General features: G+C 49.6%; 2 protein-coding genes across 6 annotated transcripts in view; both read left to right on the top strand.

Annotated features, from left to right (window-relative positions):
- Positions 1-2102: 2102 nt before the first annotated feature.
- TP53RK (TP53 regulating kinase) lies at positions 2103-3736 on the top strand. Its single transcript, XM_031590690.2, has 2 exons — positions 2103-2454; positions 2565-3736. The coding sequence occupies exons 1-2, from the start codon at positions 2118-2120 to the stop codon at positions 3041-3043; spliced, it is 816 nt and encodes a 271-aa protein (XP_031446550.2). The 5' UTR covers positions 2103-2117; the 3' UTR covers positions 3044-3736.
- Positions 3737-4158: 422 nt separating this feature from the next.
- The window catches only part of SLC13A3 (solute carrier family 13 member 3), a 31722-nt gene continuing 8051 nt past the window's right edge, over positions 4159-27829 (top strand). For 2 of the 5 annotated variants that reach the window (XM_090152444.1, XM_090152441.1), the window contains exons 1-9: positions 8629-8956; positions 11982-12073; positions 16535-16800; positions 16991-17154; positions 21347-21413; positions 22046-22231; positions 22913-23038; positions 25721-25816; positions 27547-27651. In XM_090152444.1, the coding sequence (XP_090008570.1) occupies positions 8839-8956; positions 11982-12073; positions 16535-16800; positions 16991-17154; positions 21347-21413; positions 22046-22231; positions 22913-23038; positions 25721-25816; positions 27547-27651 (1220 nt within the window). In that variant the 5' untranslated portion in view covers positions 8629-8838. Of the gene's footprint in view, positions 5026-5749; positions 5937-8619; positions 9056-11981; positions 12074-16534; positions 16801-16990; positions 17155-21346; positions 21414-22045; positions 22232-22912; positions 23039-25720; positions 25817-27546; positions 27652-27829 lie in introns of those variants that run through there. The other 3 variants (XM_090152443.1, XM_090152442.1, XM_031590702.2) reach the window with 3 other exon arrangements.

Raw genomic sequence — 27829 nt, 5'->3', positions numbered from 1 at the left:
CACCCCAGTCTGTCAGTATGGGCAGCAGTTGATCAAAGGCTCAGCTCTCATTTCTTCTCAAAGCCATAGTGAATATTAAAAGTGTTTCAGATCATCTGCCTGATTTATAAAGAAATGCTTCCCATTCATATACTCTAATTGCAGTGGGAATACAGCATGCAGAAATACCTCATCTGCAATGGTGTGTCTCGTGCAGTCTGACAGCTGCACGGGGATCATACGCTCGGTGAAGAATGGCTTCAAACACAAACACCAGCCTCCAGAAACCAGCGGTGTTCACAGAAGGGACTCCACAATGAGATTTGCAATTCCTATTAAAGTAGCTTAAATAGCTCTGAAATCATGGCCAGCTCTCATGACACTCAAATGGAGACCTGCAGTTTTCTCTCTTCCCCCAGACCCTGCGGTCCTCCGCATCCCTGGGTTAACACATCCATGATCTACAACCTGCCTGAACAACTCCTGCATGTTTAACTACAACTCCTCCAATGAACTCAGCGTGAGAAGGAAGAAATTACATTTTCTCCTTGGTCACTCAGCATTTGTTTATCCGCCAGTATAAAGCCACCCCTGACATTTTCTGGAGGCTTCCTGTTCTCTGGCAGGGCAATAAACATTATTAGCAAAGGCAGCAGGGAGGTGAGGTCCTGGGGAGCACAGCAGAGCTTTATGGTATGTTTGCAAAAGGCGGCCAAAAAGATTACATCAGTATGTGCAGAAATCCAGCTGCAGCATCAGGACTGTGCATGGCTGTGGCTTATGGTGCTCTGAAACCCACCATGAAAAACTGCTGTGATGTATAGCAAGGGTAACTTTGGAAATAATCTTTCCTGGTGGGTTTTAAAATACCGTAGTTCTCATTGTAACGTTTGGAGTTCGTGGGCATTGAGGGCCTGCTGAGGGCTGCTGCTTTGGTTCTGCAGCTGTGTGTGAGAGGGGCTGGGAGGGGTTGGATCCAGGGGGCTCAGCATGCCCTTGGCCACACAGCAGCTCCTGCCTCATGTTTCCAGCTTTGCTCTCTGCTGAGATGCTCTCCTCCTCATCTGGAGGCTGTGTGCCTTGGCAGTGCCATTTCTCCATCTGATCCTTATAATCTCTCGGCTGCTGGATTTCAGGGCAGCGAGGGTGCATTCTTGCTTTGCAGCTGAATAACAGAACACCCGGCCTGAGTCACAAATATGTGCTGCCTGATGTGCCTGTGCTGCTGGCATTGGGTGCCACAGCCAGGTGCCTGCAGCCAGCTTTGCATGGCTCTGATCGCTGGAACTGCTCCCTGTGCCTGAGGGCAGGAGCAGCAGAGAAGGCCCTCACAAGTGCAAGAGGAGAGAGAATCCTGACCTGGTGCAGAACCTCTCCTTAACCCCAGCATGGGAGAAGGCTGGTGAGATTGCCAACGTGATGAATGGAGGGCATCTCACGGGTTGTGTACATTTCTGTTGGGGCTGTGCGGGAGCTATTGGCTAAAATGTGCCCACAGTGCCAAAAAAAACTCTTGTTTCTTTGGCTGCTTGTGGCATTGGCCAACTGTAAACACGGAGTGCAGTAACACATCTGCTTCCTTGGCCAGCAGGCGGATCCCGCAGGGCAGGGCAGCAGCAGGATGGCTCGCCCGCATCAGGGGCAGCTCGGGAATGTTGTTTCGGAACGGGCTGAAGCAGTGTCAATATTTGCTAGGCACGATCCCACCGTGTGAGCAACAGGCACGGAATGTGGTAATAAAAGATAAATATTCTGAAGAAGTAACAAATGTTGTGGAGGAGAAAACAAGGACAAAATGGACTCGTGGCATCGCCAAGGGTCCACAGCAATCGGTATTTTATTTACACGGCCTCGTGGAGCATAAGTCGGTTATCTGCAACGCAGGGGGTTTTCACTGCGCCACGGAGCGCTGCTCCAGGCAGTGAGGGCTGGCCGTCCTTCACCCACGTGGAGCTGTGGGTGTGCGGACACCCAAGGCAGAGACGCACGCACGGCTCCGGCAGGCGACCCGAGCCGGAGCTCCGTCGCGGTGCCGCGCCGTCCCGTGGGGGATCCCCTGCTGGGGGCGGAGGAGCGCGCCGAGCTCGACGCTTTCCGGCGCCGGCCGCCGAGGATTGCCGAAGCGGCGAGCGACGCGCATGCGCGGTGTTGCGGCGGGCCCGGTGATGGCGGCGGCGGCGGGCGGCGCGGGCACGGCCGGGGCGGAGGACGGGGCCGCGGGCCCGGGGCGGGACGGGGCCGAGACGGGTGCGCCGGGCCCTGGCGGGGCCGAGGCGGCGCCGCCGCCGCTACCCGGGCTGCAGCTGGTGCAGCAGGGCGCCGAGGCGCGCGTCTACCGGGGCAGTTTCCTGGGGCGGGCGGCCGTGGCCAAGCTCCGCGTCCCCAAGCGCTACCGGCACCCGGCGCTGGAGGAGCGGCTCGGCCGGCGGCGCACGGCGCAGGAGGCGCGATCCCTGCTGCGCTGCCGGCGGGCAGGTGGGCGCTGCCGGGGCGGGCGTCGCTGTGCCGGGGGGCACGCGGAGCCGGGAGCTCCCGCCCGCCTGCGGCCGGCGTTGCATTCGTTGTGTTGTGTTGTTCTGAAACAGGGATCCCGGCTCCCGTGGTCTACTTCGTGGATTATGCGTCCAACTGCATCTACCTGGAAGATATCGTTGGCGCGATCGCTGTTCAGGATCACATCTACTCCGTGCAGCGGAGCGGCAGCGATGCCGGCAGCCTGCTCGGCTTGGCAGAGAAGATGGGCCAGCTGCTGGCCAGGATGCACGACGAGGACCTCATCCACGGGGACCTCACGACGTCCAACGTGCTGCTGCGGCCGCCCGCGGAGCAGCTGGACTTGGTGCTGATCGACTTTGGGCTCAGCTTTGTTTCGGCTCTTCCTGAGGATAAGGGAGTCGATCTGTATGTGCTGGAAAAAGCCTTCCTTAGCACCCATCCCGATACAGAAACTGTGTTCCAGGCTCTGCTGCAGAGCTATGCGGCCGCATCTAAGAAATCCGGCCCAGTGATCAAACGGCTGGATGAGGTGCGGCTCAGGGGGAGGAAGAGGTCCATGATTGGGTGACAGCAGGCAGCGATGGGGAAATGCTCCTGCTTGGTTCTGCCTGGGAGGTTATTTATACTTCCAGCTCCTTTTATTGCACAGATTACTATTTTGATAATAGTGTCTCATATGAAATAAATTGGATTGGATTTCTAACCGTTGTAAAGTTACCCAAATAATGGTGAGATGTGAGTACTGGAGGTCACTTCTGACCTCAGCGTTAGATGTTGCTGTTGAAAAGCAGCTCCGCTCCATGGGCCCTGTTCTCTGTGCAGGTACAACAGCTGGTAATCTTTTCAGCCCAGGGACTGCGGGTTCTTGGGAGGTGACGGGGCCTGCGGGTACCTACAGAGCATCAAGAAAAGGTCATTAAGGAAAACAGATGTCTGTTTTACTCAGACTACAAAGTGTTTCAATCCGTGACCATGGCCTCTGCATGTCTTAAAAGATTTCAAGACTCTGAATTTCAGGATATGAACAATGGCTGAAATAGAACACTAAACACGGGACAGGTTCAGTTCTTTCTTCTTTTCAATAGTAATTTTGAGTTAATTTTCAGTTGATATTCTGTTGTTAAGTATACGCAACAGTTGTTAATGAGGAGCAGTTTTCTGCTGAGAAACATCAATTGAAGCAAGAAGTCTGCTGCAGATTTCTGGTTTTGTAGGTTTATATGGCGATCTGCTTGCACTGTGATGTCCTGCCTACCAGCGGGAGGTATTGGTGGGTTTTGGTAGCTTTTCCTTATACTAACTGATTCATGATTTAAGGGTGTGAATGTAACACGGCCCAGAGGAAGTTTATGAACCCCGTGGTACAGAGCGACCAGTCCTGTGCATTAAGTGCTCCGTGAGCTTTGACGCCTTCAGAAATGACTTGAGGTTCTGTGCCCCTTAGGAGAAGGGAACGCTGTTCCCTCTTGTTGCTGTGACGGAGCCGCACGGAGAATCGGCTGAACGGAGGGGCGAACCTCGCAGCCCCGCCCCGCGCCGCGCCGTGCCGTGCCGTGCCGCGCCGTGCCGTGCCGTGCCGTGCCGTGCCGTGCCGTGCTGTGCTGTGCCGTGCCGTGCCGTGCCGTGCCGTGCTGTGCCGTGCCGTGCCGTGCTGTGCCGTGCCGTGCCGTGCCGTGCCGTGCCGTGCCGTGCTGTGCTGTGCCGTGCCGTGCCGTGCCGTGCCGTGCTGTGCCGTGCCGTGCCGTGCCGTGCCGTGCCGTGCCGTGCTGTGCGCGGCGCTGCGCTGGGGGCGGTGAGGCAGGGAAAAAGGCTGCGAGCCGGGTAGTGAAAGCTTTCGGCGGTGGCGCAGCGGCGACGTCGCCGCCCCGCAACTTTGAGTTCCGCGGTTCGCGGCCCGCGCGGTGCAAGTGTCCTAGCGCTGCGGGCTGCCCGTGCCCGGCGCGCATTCACTTCCTTGCCAGAGGAGGCACTGGGCGAGTGCTCGGCTCCAGCGTGGGGCGCGGGTTCCACCGACTCAGATACAGCTTTGCCCCGAGGCCACGATCCGTGTTGTTTTCTTTTGTTTTTCAAGCTGTAAGGGATGCCGCAAAGGCTTGCTAATCTGTGCAGCCCCAGATCTGCCCCGCGCACAGCCCTGCAGCACTTCCCCGTAGCCCGGCATGCTGGGCTGCACAGAGGGTGATTGCAGCAGCACGCAGTCGCCGAGGCTCCTGCAGGGTGCTGGACCCGGGCCTTGCAACGCAGTGGAGCAGGTGGATGTGAGCTAATGAGACCCCGATCAGAGCCCCCCACCCCCCCAGCACGCCGCCCTCCCTGCCCACCGCCCCATCTGTACAAACACTGCTCTGCCTGCCTCCCGGTGATGCCAGAGCTGTGTTGTGTTTGCAGAGCCCTTTGAAGCAGTCTGTTTCTAACTATGAGTATGTTTATTAAAATGCAGTCCTCTCTGCGGGAGCGTGGAGTAGAAACAAAGCTGATGGACTGCAAGTTTTTATGGCCGGGATGCTGTAATGAGTGCTGAGCTATCTGAGAGTGGAAAAATCCCAGCAGGTGTGTATCGTGCTGGTGTGCTCCCCCCATACACACTGCTTCCCCCAGCTCCCTCCCTCGGCCCTTGCACAGGAGGACTGTGAGCAACAGCACTCACAGCACTTGGGCTAAACAGATTCATGGCCACAGACCTGTCTCAAACTGGGGGGCAGTTCAACAGCAGAGAGCCGGTTGGCATGTGGCTAAAAAACAACGTATGACCACGAATCCATCATCTGACCCCATAAATAGTGAGTGGCCCAAGAGTCCCTGAGCTCTCCTGCATGGCAGAATGACAGGATCTGCCCTGGAGCGGGGATGCTCTGGAGGTTATGCCTGCACAGATCCTTTACACGTTGGTGCCACGATGCCTTGCCAACACAGATCCTCAATAAGTGATCAACAGTTTGCTTTAGGCTTTGTTAGCTTTGCTAAGATCGTATCTTAGTGCCTGTATAATCCCCTTAGACATAAACTACTGACCAAGTGTGGCACTAGGAGTGGATCCAGCTCCTTACCTCTGTGGTTCAAGCAGTTTAGAAAGAAAAGGGGTCCGCTCTCAACTGCGTGACTCAATGGGAGGAGCTCCTATGTGTGTGGCTTTTCCCTGCCCTTCATCAGTAAGCAATCCAATGTATCCAGCCATCTCGAATCCTGTTGTGTACTTATTTACAATCAAGCTTTGTTAAGCATTGTATCATATCTATATTATATCAATAAATAATTCTAGCTTCTCTCTTATTAGTGTAGTGTCACTGTTTCCATCTGTGATGTATCCACAAAGAGGAGGCTCCAGACCTGCAGAAAATACCCACCTGCACCTCCCTGCAGCCCCGCCTGTGTCACTGCTATGGTACCTTGGAGCTGATCCTTGGGTCACAGCTGTGTGTGACACCAGGAGAACCGGTGATGCTCTGCCCCAGCTTACCCAGGTGAACTGTCTGCAACAACCCTAGGGGTATGCTGGCCTTCACAAACCCCAAAAAGGTCCTTTCTGCCACCTGAGAGGACATGGAATGGTGGGATTGTGCAGGGTGACGGCTTGCATTGCACACAGCCACTGGGTGTCTCCCTGCCATCATCACCAGCACTGAAAAAAAAAAGTCTGCATTTGGGGAAAAAAAAGGTCTTTCAACAGCAAATATTTGTAGCTGTGTGCTGGACGGGCAGCTGGTCCGTCTGCTGCTTTCTACAGCTGAAATGTTGCAGGAGACCAAGGGCAGACTGCCACAAACAGCTTCATTTCCAGTGTTTCGTTCCCACTGCTTTGGGAGCAGTCTGCCCTTGGCTTCTCCCAAAGTGCAAGGAATATGGGGGTGTGCAGACAAGCTGGGAAAGAGGAAAAAAGGAAAAAGGGAATGGCAAAGGGAACGGAAGTAGTAGAGTTTCATAGGAAGAATTTGGAGTGTTAAGGGTTTGAATAGAACTGCTGGTTATTGATGAGATTGTATTTCTGGTGTTTGATTGCTGTTGGTGGTTTCTCTTATGGAAAAGGACAGCCAGCCACCCAGCTCAGGTTCACCAGCCTGGAAGTACTTTTTCAGTAATAACAGTGTACTCTGCTTTGCCACTAATGGCATAAGTACAGAACTAAAATAATGGGATTTTTGGAGACCTGTGGGTTGTAGATCTCTAAGCCCTCTAAGAAGAAAAACAGCTGTGGGAGAAAATGCATACTAGTATGGCAAGAAATAGGGATGAAAATGCAGTTGCATAACCTGGGTATGCTGTTACATGACTTTTGAACAGTACCTCTTCTGTGTGGGCAGTTGCTGTGTGCATATGTAAGCTGTGCATGTAGGTGATACAGTGTGGGTTTTTTTAGTCTGAGCCTTGATGTCTGCAGGAAATTGATATTTCCCAGTTTTGCAAGATGCAAAACACTGATAACCTTTTTCAACCCATCAGTGCTGATAGGAAACCAAGTCAGTGCCATAAAAGCATAAAAGCTCATTTGTAGCCCAGAGTTCAGTGTGTGAGGGTCACCACAGGGAGATAAAGCCTCTCCCTGGCTCAGGCACAAGCTGTGTCCCACCACCTTTCTTCCCATACGAGGAGCTGGGGGGCCGGGTGAGGCAGCATACAGCCTGCAGTGCTCTCAGCTGGGAAATGGATGGAGAAAGGGCCATCTGAGCAGGGATGTGACTCATGGCTCAGAGGGGAGATGTGCTCCTGCTCCCCTCTCCTGCTGCACTGGCAGAAATCTGTACCATCGTGAGAGTATGAGCAGGCTGTGGCACTGATGGCTTATTGCTCTTCTGAAGCTTTTTTTCACTTAGAAGTTGATTTTGAGAGGTCCAGCATATGGCATGCACTCACACACGGGCTCCCAAGCTGGCTGATGGGCTGGTGAGTGAGCTGGGCTTGTTTTAAGCTGTCACACCATTCTGAAGGCCTGAATTTTGCTTTCAGCTCCTCAGCCATCTACCTGCCCACCCCGTCCATCCTGCACCGCTCTGCCAGTGATGACAATATTGTGACAGCACTGAGACAGCACAGGAACCTCCTTTTCATTTTCTTATCCCGATACATTTTTATTTCTGGTGTTATGCAGAGAAAGGCCAGAGAAAAGTCCCCACAGCTTTCCCTTGGTCAGCTCTGTGCTTTCTCTAGGCTCCAAAAGGAGTGTTTGCCAGTGGGGCTGTATGGCTGCAGGGCCGGAGCCAGGCGGATGTTGGATCCTCACTGTGCCAGCAGCCCCAGCAGTGCCCAGCCAACCTTTTGTGTCTGTTCAGCTCCAAAAGCAGCCACAGTATTGATGCTTCAGCCCCTGCCTGGGGTGGGTGTGGGGATGGGCTGATTTGTTACCATTGTGCAAAGTTGTCCGTGTTCTGTTAAGGAAGTGGAGGGGAACACTTGGAGCACGGCTGTGCTGGGGGAGCCGCCCGGCTCTGTGCTGTACCACCACACTGCCTCTTAACTTCTCGTTCCCTCTGTGCCAGTGATTCAGGCCTTCTGTAAGACAAGAGCTTTCCCCAGTGGCCTGTCTGCCTTTTCATCTGATTCACTGGCCTCTAACACCTTTGATGCGGTCGGAGTGATGGGCATGGAGGCAGTAGCTCTGCAGAGAGCTGATTGTTTGCAGGAAGGGATGGGTCTCCATGCTGAGCAAGGTTTCTACACAATCCCCCATATATCTGTGCCCAACTCTTACAGGTTCTGAATGCTTTTAAAACACTCAGAGGATGCTGCTGGAGCACTAAGGCAGAGGGTTATATTGCCTTCCCTTCTCTCCTTAGCTTCCTTAACCCCAACCTTGATGCAAAAAGCAGAGAATGCTCAGCTCCTCCGGCTTTGATCCATTTGTCAGAGCTTCAGCCCTCAGTGCTGTGGTGTGTGCCCCTCCCTCGGCCCTGTGCACAGCAGTGCAGAAGGGGTCCTGCCCCAGGCTGCAGCTCCTCTATCTCCTTTTCGGCTCAGACCGAAGCATCCTCTCCCGTCAGGCTGTACCAGGGCCGGCCGGGCTGCAGTCATATGCTCCTCACTTGATTCCCGAGCCTCACCCTGGCGGCGGCCAAGACTTTGCCTTTCCGGTGTTTCCATGGTCCCGTCCCGCTCCGCACCGCTGCGCTTTTGTTCAGCGTCCATTTATTTTTAACAAGAAAAACGCTTCACGCGGCACCGCGAAACAAATCGTCGGACATCCGAGCCCCCGCTTAGGCCGAATAACAGAATCACGCAACCGCAGCGGAGCCGCCGTCGGACAGAGACCCGAGTCCGGCGCTGGGCGGGCCGGGATGCGGGCGCTCCTCCCGGCGGGCGGGGCGGCATCGTTCCCCCCTCCCTCATCCATCCCGCCCCGGGATAAAGCTGCGGAGCGGCGCGGGACGCGGGATGCGGGATGGCGGCGCTGGGGGCGGTGGTGAAGAAGGCGTGGAGCGTGCGGCGTGCCGTCGTGCTGCTGGGAGCGCCGCTGGCGCTGCTGCCCGTGCTGCTCAGCCTGCCCGCAAAGGTACCGCGTGGGCACCGCGCTGCTGCCGGGGCTGTCAGACAGAGCGGGGCGCGGAGCGGGGGGCGCGGAGCCGAGGTGTGCAGCCGAGGTGTGCAGCCGGTGCGTGGAGGGGCGTCGTGGGGCCGCGTCGAGATTTTAAGAGGTGGGCTGAGCGAACTGTGCTTATGTAGGCTTATGTCGGGGAGATGTGTGGAACCGATGGTGCTGTATTCTGAAAGCTTTCGTGAGATATCCGTGTTCTGTAGGTGCGGGATAAAAGGTTTGGGCTTTGGGATGTGAGTGAGGCTGAAGGGTTTTGCAGCTGTCCCTCGCGCACCGGGAGCATCCTCGGGTGGAAGCACGCGGGGCTGTGAGATCGCAGGGAAACTTGTGCCGCTGACCTCAGTGTGTGGGGTTTTGCCTGATGTTCTGACTCAGATCCATCTGAGAATGACTTGGGTTGTATCAGAGGATTGGTGATGTTTGGTGCGCAGCGATGACGGAATGATTCAGATGCAGCGAGGACACGCAGGTGGCATTTGTTGAGTGCGTTTCTCTGGGCAGCCTGATCTCGTGCGTGGTCTGGTGGTTGGCAACCCTAACCATGGCATGGGGGTGGAAGCAGATGGTCTCTGAAGTCCATTCCAACCCAACCCTTCTGGGATCTACTTCTGCCTGTGTAGTGCTTGTCAGTGAAACCTCTACACACAAGACAGCAAAATGACTCTCTGGAATTAAAACAATTAATACTAACATGACCATTGCTTTACCAGATGCTTATGGAAGAGTGTGCTGACAGCCAGGTTGCAAAGATTTGAGTGTTTGAGGAAGGAATAGAATAAAAAATCTCTGCTCGTGTTCAGGGGGCTGCAATTCCTCTGTGCTACCCTCATGGAATTGCCCCTTGCTGTTCAGCACAGAGGGAATGTTGCTGTTGCGTCAACACAGGATTAGGCACAGCCACCCGGAGCCAAGCTGCAGAGCTGTAGGAAGCAAAAGGAAGGGCTCGAACTTCTTGCAGCAGTGTGAGGGCTGGGGGAAGGGGGAGTAGGAACAACGGAAGGCATGGGAACTGCCTCCAGTATTCAGCAAGCTTCATACAGTGGGAAATCAGCTTACTGATGTGCTGCTGGTGTCACTGGAATGCTCCTCCAGACAGGCACCCACAGCAAGGCTGGGGCAGGAGGAGCTGCTGAGCAACGTGCAGCTGTTGGAGCAAGTTTTGTGCTACCGAGTTCTTGCACATGTGGAGCATGGGAGTTGGGTGGACTGGAGAGCCACATGTTCCCATTGAGTGGTCGTTGTGCTGTGTGGTGAGAGAAACCCATAGGGGATGAGAAGCATTGGGGTGCAGCCTTGGGATGAGGCTTTCCTCATGTGGGTGTCTATTCAGAGGTGTCTCTGTGGCACTCTCCTGCTCTGGAGATACTGAAATCTCATGTCCAGTGAGAATTTACCTTCTCCCCACTGAGATGCTCAGCAACTCTCATCTCCCAAGTGACCATAGAAACATGGAATATACCAAGCTAGAAGGCACCCATAAGGACCAGAGCCGTAGGGAGCCACCTGAGGTCTGGCTTCAAGGGCAGTATCTCACTTGGATCTGGAGACTGAGATATCATAGCCTAAAGTTGATAGAACAGAGAACCACAAGTAGGATGTGATTTCTTGGATCCATATGTGCTCTTGGGTAAAACCTCGTGGTCTATGTGCAATGGGTTTCCCAGTGAAACCTGCACCTCAGTGACCCCTGCCTGGAGCTGAAACCTTTTGAGGAAGAGGACACCTCAGGTCTGGCCTTGCTTATTGCTGCTGAGCTCCATAGCTACAATGCTACATATCATCTGTCACCTGTGCTGGGGGTTCTCCAGGCTGCTGTGCCCCTCCTTTCAGAGGCACAGTGTCAGGGCTGCACTGGTGCTGACGTTTTACTGATACTCTTTGTTTTCATAGGATCATAGAATGGTTGGGTTGGAAGGGACCATCAATCATCAATCTCCAACCCTGGCCGTGGGCTGGCTGCCCCCCACCAGATCAGGCTGGCGAAGTTGATGCAGACTGAAGCCCTGGAGGAGGAGACTCTATGAAGTGATTTCCTCTGCAATCTCCTTTCTCTTCAATAGAGAAATGAAATTTCTGCTTTGTCAGCAGGTTACCTAAACCCCCAGATGTGCTCCCCAAACTGCATTTGGAACAGCGAGAAATGAGTCGTGGCTGTAACACATAACCCAGCCCAGGGTTATGTGTAACCCATACTCCATGCTCCCCGCTGAGCACAAGGGTCTGTGTCAGCTCCAGCTCCGGTGGCTGCTGAAATGGCAGAATGTTTGTCCCGGGTGCGGAAGTGCCCACGACCCCCCGGCTCACGGAGTGGTGAATGATTGCCAGGAGCTCTGTGGGGCAGGGGGGGCTGGAGGAACTGCTGTGCTGGAAGGGGCATGGGGGGCACTTTTAATGAGCTGTGCAAAGAGCTTGTTCCAACAGCTTCTAATGAACTCAATGTCTACAGCCTCTTGGCTTGGTAACAGCTGAGGCAGCCAAATCTGCTAAAAGGAGCTCTGAGCAGGCAAATGGGTCCCAATGCCTTCAGAAAACAGGCTTGACTTTCTCAGTGGACATAGAGCAATTTAAAATCGACTTGGATGTAATGAGTCCTCCCAATGACAACAAGGAGACTTTAAGAACTTCCAGAAGAAAAATGATTTCGCTTGCACTCAAAAGCAAGGAACATGGGGCATCTCCAATGAAAGGCATTGTGAGGGAATTGGTGATGCAAATGTAGGTGACATGATGAGCTGGGGGCACAGTGTGCAGGGGCAGGGGTCTGAATCTTGGGCTGGAGCTGTGCCTGCTGAGCTGTAGGAACACGAGTGGCTGCTGGTGGGAGAGCAGCCTGGCAGGGAAGTGGTGGTGGTAGCCCTGTTATGTGTTGTGCACAAAGTCCACCCCTGAGTTATGTATGTGCCTGGTGATTTAGAAAAGCCAATTTCACAAAATGGAATGCAAAGATAAGCTCTTCTTTTCATCTCTTTTAACTTCAATGAAGAAAGAAGAGTGATAACTGGAAGCCATGTGACTATGTGCACTGCAAGCTTTGGTCAAGGCAAGCCTGGCTCAAAGCAAGCTGGCACAAAGAAGGTGAGATCAGTGATGCTCAGGGCAGGGAAAGGGAAACTGGCAAGAATTAATGTTAACTGGAAGCTAAGGACCATAGAAGATGAAAAGAGATGAGGAAAAAATTCCTCATCAGGGTGTTGAGGGTAATGAGCAACATTTCAGGATGTGTGGCACAAAAGGAATCTGATAGGCTGTTGGGATTGCCAGGAATGCTGACCACAAGCTGTGCTGAGCTGCAGTCCCCTTGGGAATCAGATTCCCCAAAAAGGGCTTGAGAGATGGCACCCTGTAGTCAGTTGAACATGACCAGCAGACTGGATACCCGTAGCCAAGAGGCTCAACGTGGTATTTGTATGTACAATGTGAAAGTTGAGCATGGGCAATGAGAGCCCACAGGATGCTGTTTGCTGAGGTGGTGGCTTTTAGCAGAATGCCCTTGCAGCCTTGTTTCCATAGTTCAAAGATGGCTTTGGCAAGCTGGACAAGAGAATATGCCACAGTGGTGAAAGACTTCATGAGCTTGGCCTGTTTCTTTCAAAGCACAAAGAGTTGTGAGGGCACATCCATCATAACCAGAGTTCAGAGAAGCCCTGGTGGTGCATAAAATAAGATGCAGAGGGTGGAAGCTTTCAGATCACGGCAACATGACGCTAAGACTGAGCTTCATGGCTCACCATCATGGAAAATGGTTGGTTTTTTTTTCTTTCCTGTTTTAAAATGTGGTGGATCTCTTCAGGAATGGAGCTGACTTCAGGCGGGGAGCACTGCTACCCTTACATGGTGTCAAACTGCCACTGGGCTGTTCCAGCTCTGCAGTCCATCTGAAGCTGCAGGAGCTATTGCTGCCCCCAGGAGTGTGTGTGAGGCTCAGACCTGCGAGGCAGGGCCGCTTCTCTGGAAGATGCCCATCTTTGTCATTATTTCCCTACGTGATTGTGGTCAGTTTGTCCACTTTTCCTGAGCCTCAACTGTCACTTTTGTAAAGCAGAGAAAATGATTCTGTTTTTCTGCCAATTGCTTATACTTTTTGAAGTGTTTTGTGTTTCATAAGCTTTGTGTCTTTAGGGTAACTCCAGAGGAAAAGTATCTTCATCAGCGTTCACTGCAGCTCTAGCAGCTCGTGCCCCTATGTTAAGGGCCCCTTTCCAGCCACTCCGCAAATACCCAGAGCAAAAGAACTCCGCTGGCAGGAATGCTGGTAAACAGGGCTTGTTTTATGTCCAGATTACATAATGTTTGCAGGAGCTGTGTTGGTAGAAATAGGATTCAAATACCCATCCTATTGGACAGCAGGCAGTGTGACTGGGGGGCCTGTGACACCATCAGAGCTGAGAACTGGGGACAGTTTGTGAACGAGATGCTGACAGCTGGTGGTACTGATAGCACTAAGGAGCTCTGAGTGTCATGGATAGGAAGTTCCTTTGTAATGGCAGTGGGATAATGAATCTTGAAAAGCTCCAGCTCTGGCCAAAGTATCTCCGGTATTGGGATTGAGGTTCTGGAAGAACCTTTATGTTCCTCATTTGCTTGGTCATAGCATGGGTGCTGGGGAGAGCCAGTGAGAAGTGGTGAGGCTGTGTTGGCCATGGAACATGCAGAGGTTGGTGGAGCAAACCCAAAGCCTGGCTGTGCCTTTAGGCAGAGCTCTTTCAAGCACCAGGTCTATTGGGAGCTTGCTGGGCCTGCAGGGTCTAGATCCAGCTGAGGCTCCTGTTGTGTCCTCCAGCTTGGCAGTGGGCACGAGCTCATCCTCATGCCTTGGTGCTGTGCCTGGGTGAACTGGTCTCCTGATTTGACCCCCATTCCCTGCCAGCACCTCAACCCCATCTCCCTCCCAGCCTGCTCATGGAAGCCATGGGGCTCTGCTTCCTGGGCTGCAGGTCCTGGTGTGGAAATTCCCCGGTGCCTTCAGTGCAGCCAAGGCAGCATCTGCCTCAGGGTGGGCAGAGGTCGCTCCCAAGTGTCTTGTGCAACAGCAGGGAGAGCTGCTCCAGTCCACAGCCATCAAGCACTTCCCTGGAAATCATTAAATGGTTATAAAATTAACCCAATCACAAGACCCATTTAAAAGCCCCTATTTGCTACCATTTTCCCCTCTGAACTTTGATAGGCTTATTCTGCAAAAAAATACAAAATGAAGCTGCATGGAGGTGAGAGAGGAGTGGAAGGGAGTCTGGTGGTGACCCAGCATGAGGGCTGAAGGATGAGAAGCGTGGGGCTGACAGTGCTGCACACACCAGGGCTGCACTGGGAGCAGCTGGGACCATCCCTGTCCTTCTGCAGCTTTCTTTTTGGTGTCCTTTGCTGTCAGTTCATGTGGGTTTCATCATTTGAGCAGAGCCCTTCATACAGTAGGTTTTTTTATTTTACTCTATTCAGTTTTACCCCTTGGCATTTGATCTTGCAGTGAACATTATGTATTAGATTCATGCTGTATTTCATTGTAATGTTTGCCAGAATGCTTTGCACACATCTTCGTGCACCAGAAAAGAACTCTTCCTTAATTCATAATTAACTTTCTAAATCAGACTTCATCTCTTTAATGAAGCCAATTGCAATCTGCTGACCACTGATGGCTGCTCCTATACCCAGGTGTTCAACACTTGCAGTTGCTCTTCCTATGTAAGAGGCAAAACATGTTTGTTTTGAAGTCCAGTGGTGCAACTTTACAGAAAACTGAAGAACACTTTTCTGCTGGGAGACAAACTCATTTATAAGGCCTTTAGAGAATGAATGGAAATGACTTAATGAGAGTAGAACTATTTCTCTGGAATACAGAAGGAGGCAGAGCCAAGAGGCATTACAATTGCCGTGGGGGTGAAATCACTCATCTGCTCTGTGAACGTTTTAAACGTGATTCCTTACTTTTGCAAAGTTTAGTACTGTTGGGTTTGTGGTCCTGGTCGCATTGGAGCAGATAAAGTAAAGCCATGGAGATCTCCTGGGGGCTGCTGGGTGCCACATCTGAGCTCTGCTCTGGAAACACAAGGTTTTATTTCACTGTATCTCATATGCCATTTCCCTGTAGTCTAAATTTAAGACCATGAATGTTCTTTGAATCCAGAACTTAAGAACCTGATATGAAATGGTGGCTTCCTTGTGATTCATATACTCAATAATAAAAGCAAATAGTTCTTAGTTCTTTAGTATTCACTTTTCTACGTGCATGGAGCACTTGAGTTTTATTAGGAAAGTTGCTTGTGAAATGCAAAACTGGAATGCCAAAGGCAAATAACCAGTTCTGTCACTCTGGCCAATTTTTAGGTGCACGCCACAGGTGGATTGAATGATAAATCACTGTTATTTCTCATGGTGAACTAGCAGTTCTGCAGGTGGCCTGGCACCTTTTGGCTCAGCCCTACCTGCTCTCGTGCCTTGTTGCAGGCTCAGCACATCCACCAGGCTGAGCTCTGTCCAAAAGGCCATTCACACACAGTGCTGCCCCAGAACCTGGCCGAGCCCTGAGCCTCCTGGGGGGCCCTGGCAGCCCCAGCCCTGGGGCAGGGAATGGAGGTCCAAGAGGAGGTACAGAGGGGCCTTTGAGAAACAATCCAACCTGTTCGACAAGCTGGAAAAGAGTGGGGAAATAAATAGCTCTGGGGCTTCCAAAGGGCTCTCAGTGGTTATTTATAGCTCTGTGGGCACCTTGCCTCTGCTTGCTGCCAGTGACCCCTTCAGCCCCCCGTGGCTTTGTGCTGGGCTCCCAGTTTCCTCCCAGGCTCCACTCCTCTGCTCGGGGCTGTTGTCCCAGCTCCTTTCCCTGGCTTTCCAGGACAAGCAGCTTTGCTCTCGCTGTGCCTCCCAGTTCAGTGAATGAATGGGCACTGGGAACACTGGGTTTCCGCCAGCCATGGGCAGCACTGCACTTGGGCAGGCTCCTCAGGAAGTGGCACTTCCTGATCAGAGTGCTTGATTTACTGATTTCTGCAGGGACAGGGTGCCTTGGAAAGGTTTCTCAGAGATCTCTGAGGAGGCTCTGAGCCAGCAAAAGAAACCTTTCTGTGTGCCTCCTGTTGCTATGGAAGGGGGCTCGGTGCATCCATCTCTCAAAGCTGTTTTCTTGTAGCCATACAAAGTTGGAGGGGAAGCACAGATGAATTGTTGTAGCAGCTGTTGGATAGTTGGACAAGTAAGGGCATTAACAGCAGTGCATCCTGAGCATTGGCACCCTACTTCACATGGAAGGGCAGCTCCTTCCCTCCAGAGCCTCCTGGATTGAAGACTGTGCACTGCTATCCTCCAGCATAGAGGCTCAGGAAACTGGGAAAGATTTGGGATTTTTTTATGCTTTCAGAGGATCAGTCCTGAGCCCCCCATGCAATCTGGCGCGGGGAAGATGTTGCTCTTGATGGAAATGATTTGAGGGGAAACAGGGTATCCTTGGAAGAATAACTGATGCATATTGCTTGTCTTGGTACCTCCAAGTGAAAAGACTTCTCAGGCACCACTGATGTTGTTTTCCCTCTCTGTTTTGTCTTGCAGGAAGGAAGATGCCTCTACGTGATCCTACTGATGGCACTGTATTGGTGCACAGAGGCACTGCCCCTGGCTGTGACAGCTCTGCTGCCCATCGTCCTCTTTCCCTTCCTGGGCATCCTCCCATCTAACAAAGTTTGCCCACAGTATTTTTTAGACACCAATTTCCTCTTTCTCAGTGGTTTGATCATGGCATCGGCCATCGAGGAGTGGAATTTACACCGCAGGATCGCACTCAGGGTGCTGATGTGTGTGGGAGTGCAGCCAGCCAGGTGACTGCTGGGCAGGGGGTGTGCATGGGGGGCATGGGCTGCAGGCAGCCGAGATGCAGCTCTGCACACAAGCTGCTCTTTCATTTAATTTTAAAATATCCCTGCACACGAGTTTTTCTTCCCGTAGCTAGAATGTGTTGGAATCGGTGTCAAACTTCAATTCAGCTTTTTCTTTTTTTCTCTCTTTCAGACTAATTTTAGGGATGATGTTGACAACGTCTTTCCTGTCTATGTGGTTAAGTAACACCGCCTCCACTGCTATGATGCTTCCAATTGCAAATGCAATTTTGAAAAGCCTCTTTGGGGAGAAAGACACATCTAAGGATATGAGCAGGGAAAATGAAGAAACACAAGGTAATTGAGACAGGGCAGAAGTATGAGCCAGCTGAGGTCTGCGCTTCTGCCATCAAACTTGCCCTGGTGCTGGTCCCAGTTTAATACATTCTTTGTTACTGTGGTGGAAGGGTATTGACATACCTTGCCATACCCCTCCCTCTCATCCTTCTCCTTCCTCATGTCACACTAACAAGTTGGAAATCTGTGGAAACACCACAAAGCAGTGATCCCCACTGCTCCCTAAACCCACCTCTGGCACAAGCAGAAAGCCAGCTCTGCACGCCCACTAGGATGCAGTGTGCTGATATCTATGGGGTGCCACGTGCTCGTACACAGCTTCTTTCTTCTATATCTCCCCTCATAAAATGGGGGACTAAGAGAGAAGGGACAGATGAAGGGCAAGACAGCTGGCTGTATGCCTAGTTAAAAGTGCTTTGTGATTTCTCCTGATCCAGCCCTATGTTGCTGCTTGGTGTTGGCAGTAAGCAGGTAGGTGGTGGATGGGCTTTGGCAGGGTTATGTGGTCAGAGAAAGCCTTACTCCAGCCCTGCTTTCACAGGTCATTCCCTGAGAGCTTGGGATTCTGGCAGGCAGGGGTGAAAGACAGAAGTGAAGCAGTGAAGTCCCCTTTGTAGCTCCTACTGGTAACTGGAGCAACAGCTGTGGGTTCTCTTTTTAGCACTAATTAGCTGTTCTCCTTTCTCTACAATTTAAAGACAATAGTGTTTTGGTTTCCGCTGAGTCCTAAGGCAGGTTAATGAGTTCAGAGAACTGAAGTATGCATGCTCTAATAAAGATATAACTAATAATTCATCCTTAATGTCTAGCGATCGTGAGATGTTTGCACTCCAGGTTGCTCTGTCACATTTGCTTTATGAATTTTTGACCATACACATCTATTAAAATCAACCCCACTGACCTTCTTGCTGTGATTTCTCCTTCTGCAGAACATTGTTTTACATGAACCTGTTCTTAACTTTCTTGACTCCATCCTCTAACATGATTTGAGTGTGTAGCTGGGACAGTAGAGTTTGAGAACATGCAAAATCCAGAGCTCTGTTGTCCTAGACATTGGCAAGCACAAAGTTAATGACTGTGAGAGAAACCAGCAAGGGGAGGGGCTGCAAGCAGATGAATGAATAAAATGACACTTTGCAACTATCATGTAACTGTGTGATGATGTATTTTTCTTTTGAGGTAGAAACTTACAGAAATAATAGATACAAGGGAAGGAGCAGTGACCTGTAAAATGTCCATCATCACAAGGCAGATATTCTTGTAGACTTCTTATTTGAACTGCAGTATCTCAGGATAGGCTCATCCTTTTCTGTAATCGTTCTGAATGGATGAGAAAAACAGTGCTTTGAAGATGCCCTGAGCCTGAAGCCAGTCAAAACTAAGGAGTCTGCTGTATAGCTGGGAGAGGGGAGGTGAAGGTGAGCTTTGTGCAAGGCTTTCCTGTCCATCAGGTGTTGCCTGCAGTTAGGACTGGCTGCACCTCTTGGATGGGTCGTTGCACTTTGTTTTTTGTAGATCTGACCTGCTTCAATGTAAGAAGATGGTATATTTATTTAGAAATCAGCTTGATTTTTGTGATCTAAAAGAGCTGTCATCTGAGGGCTGACACAGACAAGAAAGCTTTTTTTGCAGTGTAGACTGTGTGTGGAAGTGAACTGTTATGATTATGTATGATAGCATCGGTCTGCATATTGGCTTGAATTTGTTTTAATAACAAAGAAGTGGTTTGCAGGGGGCTAAAAAAGAAAATAAAGATATATAGGAAAGAAACATACTAAAGAATGTATTTGTCACAATACCCATAAAGGCATTTGGTTCTTTGAAGGAATGTCAAGTGTGTGAATCAGCATGGTTGGTGCATTGCTTTGCTGACACGTCCCACTTGGTTTCTGATCAATTGATCGTATTTCTGTGATGCTGAGAACCTCAAGGTTGCAGTCAGCTGTGTCTGTGCTCAACCACGTGGGCAAAATTTTGCATGCATGAGTTGTTGAGAGCCAAAGCTTGGAGTCCTCTTTTATGATTTTTACACAACTTGATAGAACAAATCAGTTAGATGACTTGGTGTGTCTGAAATTCTGAGTTAAAAATTCCGTACAGCTCTGTCTGACACCTCCATTCCTAATCCCAAACCATGTGCTGGTTGTGTGCCAAACTGAAAACTGCTGTCACTGTGAGCCTGACCGCCTCTCCTGCTCTCTGCCCACTAACCCATCATTGCCAATATTTCATTTCTCTAAGCAAATTAAGTATTTCCAGATGAAAATAGCGATTATTTTAATTATCTGTATATTTTTTTTAAATAATCTTCTCCCCTGCACAGATGAGTCTGAATCTTCTGCAGATTCAGGATGAACTGCAGTCAGTGTTTGTGATGTTTCCTGAGGTTACAGACCTGGAAACGATGTCTCTATAGGGGCAGGTGGGAAATGTGCATTATTGGTCATTGCTGCCATGGCTGTGTGGGCAGGATGTGGTCCCAGCACTGCCATCTGCACCCCTCAGAGGGTTGCAATACTCTTCCTCGGCCCTTTTCAGTCTTTTAGGAGCTGTAGAAACATCATTAAGGCCAAAGTTCTCCAGGACAAGGTATATAAGGTATTGGGGTGAATTGGCCACTGAATCTCTCGTACTGCTCTGTGCGAGGTGTGTACAGCCAGGTCCCAGCTCAGTGTTTTTTGACTTCCTCCGGCATACGGACCTGTAGAAGTGTTCAGCCCCTTTTTCCAAGCTTCACAGGAGAAGATTGCAGCAAGTCTGCCTTGCCTTTGGCAGACCTTCCTTGAGAAGTAACTTACAGATGTTCCCAGTGAGATGAGTGGAGTTGGGGCTTAGCAGGGAAAAAAATGGAAAAATGTGAAGAGGTGGAATGAAAGATGTATCTTTGCAGAGCCAGCACTAGGCATCAATGGTAAGAGACCAGCCAAATCCAGTGGGAGACCAACAGTCAGCCACGGGTTAATGTTCTGCTAATTACATCCCTCCACCGCAGTACCCTTGAGATGAAAGCTCAGCATGTGTGCATCCAAGCCAATTAACTCAATTTCGGTAAATTAGCCACGTGTAAAACACGAGAGTGCAAGCTGCCTGGCTCACTGAGCTGGAACAAGCGGCTTGTCATTGGTGAGCAAGTCCAGAGACTTTGACCACTGGCTCCTTCCATACACTGCTTTCGGCCTCTTGGTGCACAGGCAGAGCAAAGAGGGTTGAGTTGAGGCCTGAGGAAATCTGGGGGCTGCTGGGGTGACCGTGGTGGGAGGGGGTTGTGGGCCTCAGGTCACACAGGCAGTGCCTGAGGGAAAGTGGCAGAGGCTGTGGTGACCTGGGCTGAAAGTGGTTAAAGGTCATTGAATCATTGAATATCCTGAGTTGGAAGGAACCTACAAGGACCATCGAGTCCAAGCCCTGGCTCCACACAGCTCCAGTCCTGCAGAGGGAGTTTAGCAGCACATCCCTGCTCCCACTCTCAGGAGATCAAGCCACGATGAATGCTGCAAACCTTAGTATAAGATATGGTTTAAGAAAACCCACATGATTGTATTTCCTACAATCTCTGTTATGTACGTCCTACAATCTCTGGTACCTGGTGCATATGCCCATAGATGTACAGTAGCATGGTGTGCAGCTCCCAGTTCACTGCCCAAGAGAGCACGGGTCATTCTGATCCAAACAGATCCTTTCCCTGAGTCCTGCTCATCTTCACTGGGTGGGTGACAAGCACACTGAGGCAAAGCCTGTGTGAAATATGCAGGAGGGACCCTGAGAACTGGGTGTGCAAGCACGTCCCCCAGGTGGCCCCAAACTTGTGTTGAGGTCCAGGCTTTGAGGAGTGTGCCCTGGGGATACAGCAGGCTCAGTAATTCTTGTTCCTAAGAGCGAGCTGTGGTTAACTCCCCCATAGCACCAAATCAGAGAAGTGACATCCTCAAGCTTCCATCAGAGTATCCAGAGTCTGAAGCAGTAACAGGAGGAGTGCCTATATGGGCTGGAGAAGCTGGGTGCTGTGTTGTCACCAGGCTTGTTCGTCCTCTCTGACCCCATCACAGTGATGTGAGCTTTCCCTTTCCTTGCACTGTCCTTTCTCTGTAAAGGGCAATTTGCCCTTCTTTTTGTGAGTAGTTCTGCTGTTCGTTTCAAGGAGAATTTTCTAGATGCTTTGAACTGTTTTAAAGTCCTAATCTTTCTTTTTCAGCACCTTTACAACAGAATAAACTTTACACTGTACCAACTGAGATGCAGTTTCTGGCAAGTACTGAGGAGTAAGTTAACCATCAAGTTTGTATTACAGCACTGAGACACAGAATTATGCCCTGAGCCGACCGAGTTTTAGGGATTTGAAATTCAGTCACGGAACTGTTTGATTACACCACAGCTCCCAATTGCTAGCAGACTGACCATGGAGCTGAACCCCTTCTCTGTGTGTCTGGCATTATTCTGCACATCCAAACCATTGCAGGGGCCCTCCAGTCTCTCTGGAGCAGTAACCACAGGTGTCTCCTGCTGAGAAATTGTCCCTTGGCTTTCCCAGGAGCATGGAAAGTGGTGTAAAAACCACCAGGATTTACACAGCATTGGTGGGCCTGCTTTGATAACAACAGTGGGAATTAAACAGCTTTTCAGGAATAGGATTTTCTTTCCTCTTGGTGCTATCAATTTTTTTTTTCTGGCTGGTCGGTCCTATGGACTCTATGCTGATTTTTGCAAGTCACTGAAGGGCTGAGCGAGGCAGTGCACCTCCGGCCCTGTGAGCGGGCACTTGGCCGAGTCCTGCAGAGCAGCATTAGCTTGGCTTTCTAAAATCTGGGAATGTTCCTTCTGTCAAGGCTCTGAATTGCTTGCGCTGTATTTAAACCAGGGCTTTCACCGGATTCTCTTTTGGACTGTTTTAAAGCAAAGATCTAGCGGACGAGAAGGAAATTACCAGTGACACTCTCTCAGACTTAAAGAAGGAGGAAGAGTACAAAACAAATATATGGAAAGGCTTCCTCATCTCCATCCCGTATGCAGCCAGCATTGGGGGAACAGCAACGCTGACGGGAACCGCACCAAACCTCATCCTTCTGGGACAGCTGAAGAGGTATGGGAGGCTCTCCTGGAGAGCCCTGCCTGTCTGCCAGGGTAAACCCTGCACAGCCAAGAGGTATTCCCCAACCCTGTGGGAAATTCCTTTCTGTGCCAAGAGCTAACTTGGAAAATTCATGCCCTTCCAGCATCTTTTGGGAAACTTTGGGAGCGGATGAAGGCTGAGAGCAGTTGTATCGCCAGCCTGATGTTGGGGAGCAGGTTCCCAGCATAGCCAGCAGGCTGCCAGCCAGCCCAGTGCGTGTGTGCTTCACCCTAGTTCTGCTCTTAGCCCTGCTGGCTGTAATGGAACCCGACCACATGCTTAAAACTAGCCTTGTAACTCCTGTGATGAAACAGGCTGGGTAGTGTTCTGTGGCCAACTGTATGTAGGGCTGTATGGTAGCAAAGGAAAATAAGGAATCTGCTTCTTTTCTTGGCATAAAAAAATACCTCTTATGTGCATAGGAGTATGGCCTTCTGCCATCCTAAGTGCCTCCAGGTATTTCTTAACATTGACCTCCATGAGCAGCATGTTAAGCCTCTCCCAGCTGCTAGTACATAGGGGAATATTCCTAAGTGCACAACTGGTGACTTTGTGGGGTATTTTGTTACTGGTTTCGGATGTTTGCTTGCCCTTAAATTGGAGGGTGGTTTTCCCTTCTTGCATTAACTTGATTTTTTCCCATTTGCTTAGTTATTTTCCAGAATGTGATGTGGTGAACTTTGGTTCTTGGTTTATGTTTGCATTTCCTTTAATGCTGATTTTTCTTCTCATGGGATGGCTATGGATCTCCATCTTGTACGGAGGAATTAATCTGAGGTATGTTTATATTCACTATATGCTCATTACCACAGCATTGTGAATTACACCTTCATCACAGTGCTCATACTAAGTCTACAGATAACACCCAAAATCTTGACAGGGAGGGTTTCATAGCTGACTTCAGAATGTTCATCCTCTGTTTCTAAGCAGCTGCCTGTGTGTCATCTTCAGCTCAAGCCCCCCATCCTGTAAATGTTTTCTGAACGTTGCTCCCACGATTGTCTTTTATCTTTCCTACTAAGAGCATCTGCTTTCTGCTTGCACCCTGCTCACTGCTGATAGCTGGCTGCTGCAGGAAGGGCTTGAGCTGATGGGGGCTGTGCAGAAAGGGGCCAGGGATGATTCAGGCTGGTAAGGGATTAAAGGAGGAGAAAACAGTGAAGAAGCAAAAAAACTTTAATAATAATAATAATAATAATAATAATAATAATAATTTGATCACTATCGTATTAACATCTCATACCAAAACCCCTTTTTGGAAAGGTCTGTGCCCAAAGTTTGTGCCACAGGCATGGATAACCCCACAGGCACAGTCCACGTGTGGACATTGCCACATCACACCAAAACAGCTGTGTGATACAAAGTGACCCAGGATCAGCCCCCAGAGATCCGGCATTCAGGCAGATGCTTGCTATTAAAAGAGGCTTCCATGGATATATCAAAGTTAAGGCTGAATATTCCCTAAAAAGTCCCCATACTTTTCTTTCTAGTTCCAAGCAGTTTTGAGCCTCTGGCTGCATGCAGTAAGCAGTTGCAGATATGCACCAGGGGAATTTCAAAGAACTCTCAGAGTTGCATACACTTTTCCTGACTGAAATACACACATGCAGGGAATGTGTTAACACATTAATTCAGTGAAACATAATTTTTGTATGTTGTTTTACTGCCTGAGCTGCGCTGGGAAAAGTCAGTGGCAGAACTGCATTGGTAAAAGGAACAGCAGGGCCAGACTTTGAAGGCCAGCATGAAATGTTGGTTGCCCTGGAATCAGTAGCAGAAATCTCCTGGAACACAACTGCTGAGATTTGCTCCTAAGGCTGAAACTTGGATGTGGAATAGAATGCTTCATAGCAGGGCTTCGTTTTATAGCAACATGTTAATCTATAATTGAGAGTAATGTGTTTTACTGGTAAACCTTTGCTGGATACATACAGCCCTCAGTGCATGCTGCTTAGAACAATGGTAGCAGTGCCACACTAGTTAATTTGGAGCCTTTTCCCTCCTGTAGACTCTCATATGTGATAGAAACAAACTCACAGCAATGCTTCCCATAGGGACAATGCAGAATTTCTAATATTAAATTAGCCTTTAATTGTTATTTTGAGTCTAAAAAGCAGGGAGAAAAAAAAGAAAAAGAAAAAAAGAGAGAGAGAGAGAGAAAGAGAGAACAGGTGTCCAAATATTTACATTTTCTCAGCAACCGGAAAAAAAAAAAAAATCAATGGGAAAGTTACAACCCAGAAAATGTCAAAGGCTGCTCCTTAAATCGCAGGCATGGGCTGGGGGATGCTCTGCCCTGTAGTCATGAGCCCAGAGCTTGCACCATGCCGTGCCCCAATTCCTGTGTCCTGTGTGTAGGGCTGTGGCATGGCCCTGGTGCCTGCTCAGCAGGTGAGGTAGGAGGGAGTTCTGCTTGCCAAAACCCCCAGCAAAATGTCACACTGATACTTGGAGGACGTGATGCTTTTTGTTTGGTTTGGCTCATCTCTGTCTGTGTGAAGCCTGGCTTTATTGGGATAGCTGCAGTTTTATTCCCCAGTGGCAAAGTGCCTCGGATGGGACAATGCAGAGCTGCACAAGCACAGCCGTGTTTCTGCAGGAGTTTCCTTGGCTGCTCTGGGCAGGGAAGCACAGACAGATGGACGCCTTGCCAACAACAGGCTGGCACTGCTCGAATCTGAAATCTGTAGGCTGACTGAGTGAAGGTGAAGCTGCCGTTCGTAACACCCCAAAACTCAAAGGACCAGGTACATCTCTTTGAGATGCAGGATTTTCTGAATAGCCAACCATTTGCTTGTACAGAAGACACAGCCAGGATTTCCCTTTGAAACAGACTGAACGAAGGGATCTGGTGGATGCACCTGAGGTGGAGCCTTGCGTGTTGTAGGTTTAATCGAGGTCACAGGCAGAACATGATGGCAGAGAAGGCGTGAGGTGTGAATATGTTGTTTTGTGTGCATACTACAAAGGACCAAACAGCACGTCCTCCCAGTTGAGCACTCTGAGCTAAGAGGCTTAGCCAGGAGCACATTAACATTCCTGCCCATGCAGAAATTCTGTGCATTTGTTGATTCTTGACAGCATCCTGAGATTTCCCAGGAAATTGCAAGTGCCTTGAGAAGGGAAGGAACAGGTTCTTTTTGCACATCACCCACTTCCCAGTGTTTCACCCGAGTGATTATCTGTCAGAGATGAAACCCTGCAACGTTGGGGTTTTCTCTTGGCAATCACAGCCCATGCTGGAAGTGGTTTAGAATATAAATGAGGGAAAACTTCTGCCCTCTGTGGGGCCTTCTTTGTGTGAGAGCAGAGAGAAAGTGGATCTAAAACGGGGCCTTGCTACCCTTCGGGACCAGACTGTAACCATGGGTGTTACCATACTCAGGGCTTTTCCATTCAGTGCCCTGCTCCTTCCTCCTGGGTTAAGACATTTAAAAGTGTAACCGTGTTTCTTGACAGGGGCTGGAGAACAAAAAAGTCAAATCTAAGAGTGGATGCAGAAGCCCGAGCCAGAGAAGTGATAAAGGAGGACTACCAGAAACTGGGCCCAACAAAGTGAGTCGTAAAGTTGGGGCTGAGATGAAAAAGAAATCAAGTGGGGTGGAAATGTCCTGTCCTGAGAGTGGTGGGCTGAGTTAAATATTTTTGGAAGAAAACGAAATAATGTTTCCACTCAATATTTGTGACCTGCTGAAGTTTGCTTTTTTGCATGCTCCAACCTCTTCATCTTCGCTTGCAGGAGTAACAGCAAATAGCAGCTTGCCCTCAGCTCTTACCAAGAACAAAGTTCATATTACAGTGTGGATTCATGCTAGGCTGCTTAATTACTGTTTGTAAATTTTCTGCTCCAGGAACCAAAGCTTTATGTGTGCTTTATGTAACTGACACAGGCCAGATTTTGGAGATTTCTGCAGATCTGTAGCTGTTCTGCAAAGCAGAAAGTGCTCACTGAGCAGACTGATGAATCATATTATGAATCATATGGATTGTGGATACACATTAAGAAATCTTAAGAGGTGCTCAAAGAAAATATATAGGAAGAAGTTAAATTCATTTTGTGGAATAGATAATTTGTTTTAATAATTCCCTTCAACTTTATTAATAATGTCAAGAAAGAACACAACACTTTTAGTTGAAGTTTCTCAAAGGTTTTGTCTTCTGGAAGAGGTGTGCAAATTGATAGGGATCATATATTGGAGAAAGAAATGTGAGAAACATATGAGAAGTTCCAAAGCAGAGAGAAAAAGGAAAAGTTGAGTATCTACAAGAATCAAACCCAAGGTTTGTTCAACCCACCCCTGGCAACCAGGGCTAGTAGAGATTTTTGAAAGTGTGGGTCTTAACCTCAAAATGTCTGTGGTTCTCCATCTTTAAAATAATATTCTTACATTCACAGTGGTGCTGTGAAGGTTCAGTGATGTCTGTGTTGTGCTATTGACATTGTAATTATTGCTCTTGTGTGGAAAATGGAGTGGTTCTTCAAAGACAATCGCCTGAGCCTGTGCTGTAAATGAAAGAAATTGGTTTAGCTGTTCCATCCAGAGCATTATGAAGCAGCCTGTAAAATGTCTCTGGAAGAATCAAAGTCTCTTTTTGAGGTCTAGGAGCGAGAAAGTCCATTAAGCCACGCTCAACCAATCTGATTAGCAACCCTGTAACTTAAAATGAATGCAAGTGGTTTCTTCCCAACCCTTCCTTGTGCTCTGAGAGGTTTCAAACAGTGTTTTGAGGCATTGCCTTGGTTAAATCTTGACCCCACTAGGATCAAGCCTAATACTTGGTGTATGATGCTCCTGTTCAAAGAACCTCTGCTATTTGTCAGGGATACTGCTTAGGTTTTGATTTTGAAGATCATTCCTGCTGTCTCATATATCATTTGAATCTTAGCTTCCTTTTATGTTGCTTAAAATGGAGTGAAACCATTCTTAATTGGTCAGTATTAGACCAATCTGTGCCTTAAGGACATCCCAGGGGACAGTGATGAGAGGAATGGCCATGAGCAGCTCCTGGTCTTTCCCTGTCTCATCCAGACAGTCAGTTTTGCATACATGTGTTGCGACATCTGCCCTGGGCCTTCATGGTGCCCATCTGGCCTGGCCTCCATGTCTTGCACTAAGATCCTTGCTTGATCTTAGATCTTAAGATCTTAAGATCTTCCACTCAATCATTGCTCCCAAATATCAGTATCTGCTCATAGATGTGCAACTTATTCCAGTGATTCACTGTAGTTGATTGGTTTAGCATTTAGCACAACATCATTTTAACTGCATTTCCTTTCATTTTAGGTTTGCGGAACAGGCAATTTTCTTCCTCTTCTGCATGTTTGCTATCATGCTTTTCTCCAGGGATCCCAAATTCATTCCAGGCTGGGCCAGCTTGTTTGCACCAGGGTGAGATTTTATTTTCATTCCATTCTCACATTTTTCAATGGCATTTCAAAGTCATTGAGATTCCTGGGTTTCTGATTGCGTTGCTGAACGTTGTTACTCAGGTTTCCTGGAATGAATTAAGCTTCAACTCCTAGAGTTTTATTGTTTCTGTGTCCCAAAAGATGTGCATGAAGCTCAG

This window comes from Phasianus colchicus, chromosome 17 (genome assembly GCF_987193195.1).
Source record: "Phasianus colchicus chromosome 17, bPhaCol1.hap1.1, whole genome shotgun sequence".
NCBI classification, from domain to species: Eukaryota; Metazoa; Chordata; class Aves; order Galliformes; family Phasianidae; genus Phasianus; species Phasianus colchicus.
This window is presented reverse-complemented; position numbering and strand designations above follow the sequence as displayed.

Excerpts from the sequence above, each read along its gene's own strand:
- TP53RK (XM_031590690.2), top strand. The coding sequence starts at position 2,118 with ATGCGCGGTGTTGCGGCGGGCCCGGTGATGGCGGCGGCGGCGGGCGGC. Across the intron at positions 2,455-2,564 it reads GCTGCGCTGCCGGCGGGCAG|GGATCCCGGCTCCCGTGGTC; the intron begins GTGGGCGCTGCC and ends GTTCTGAAACAG.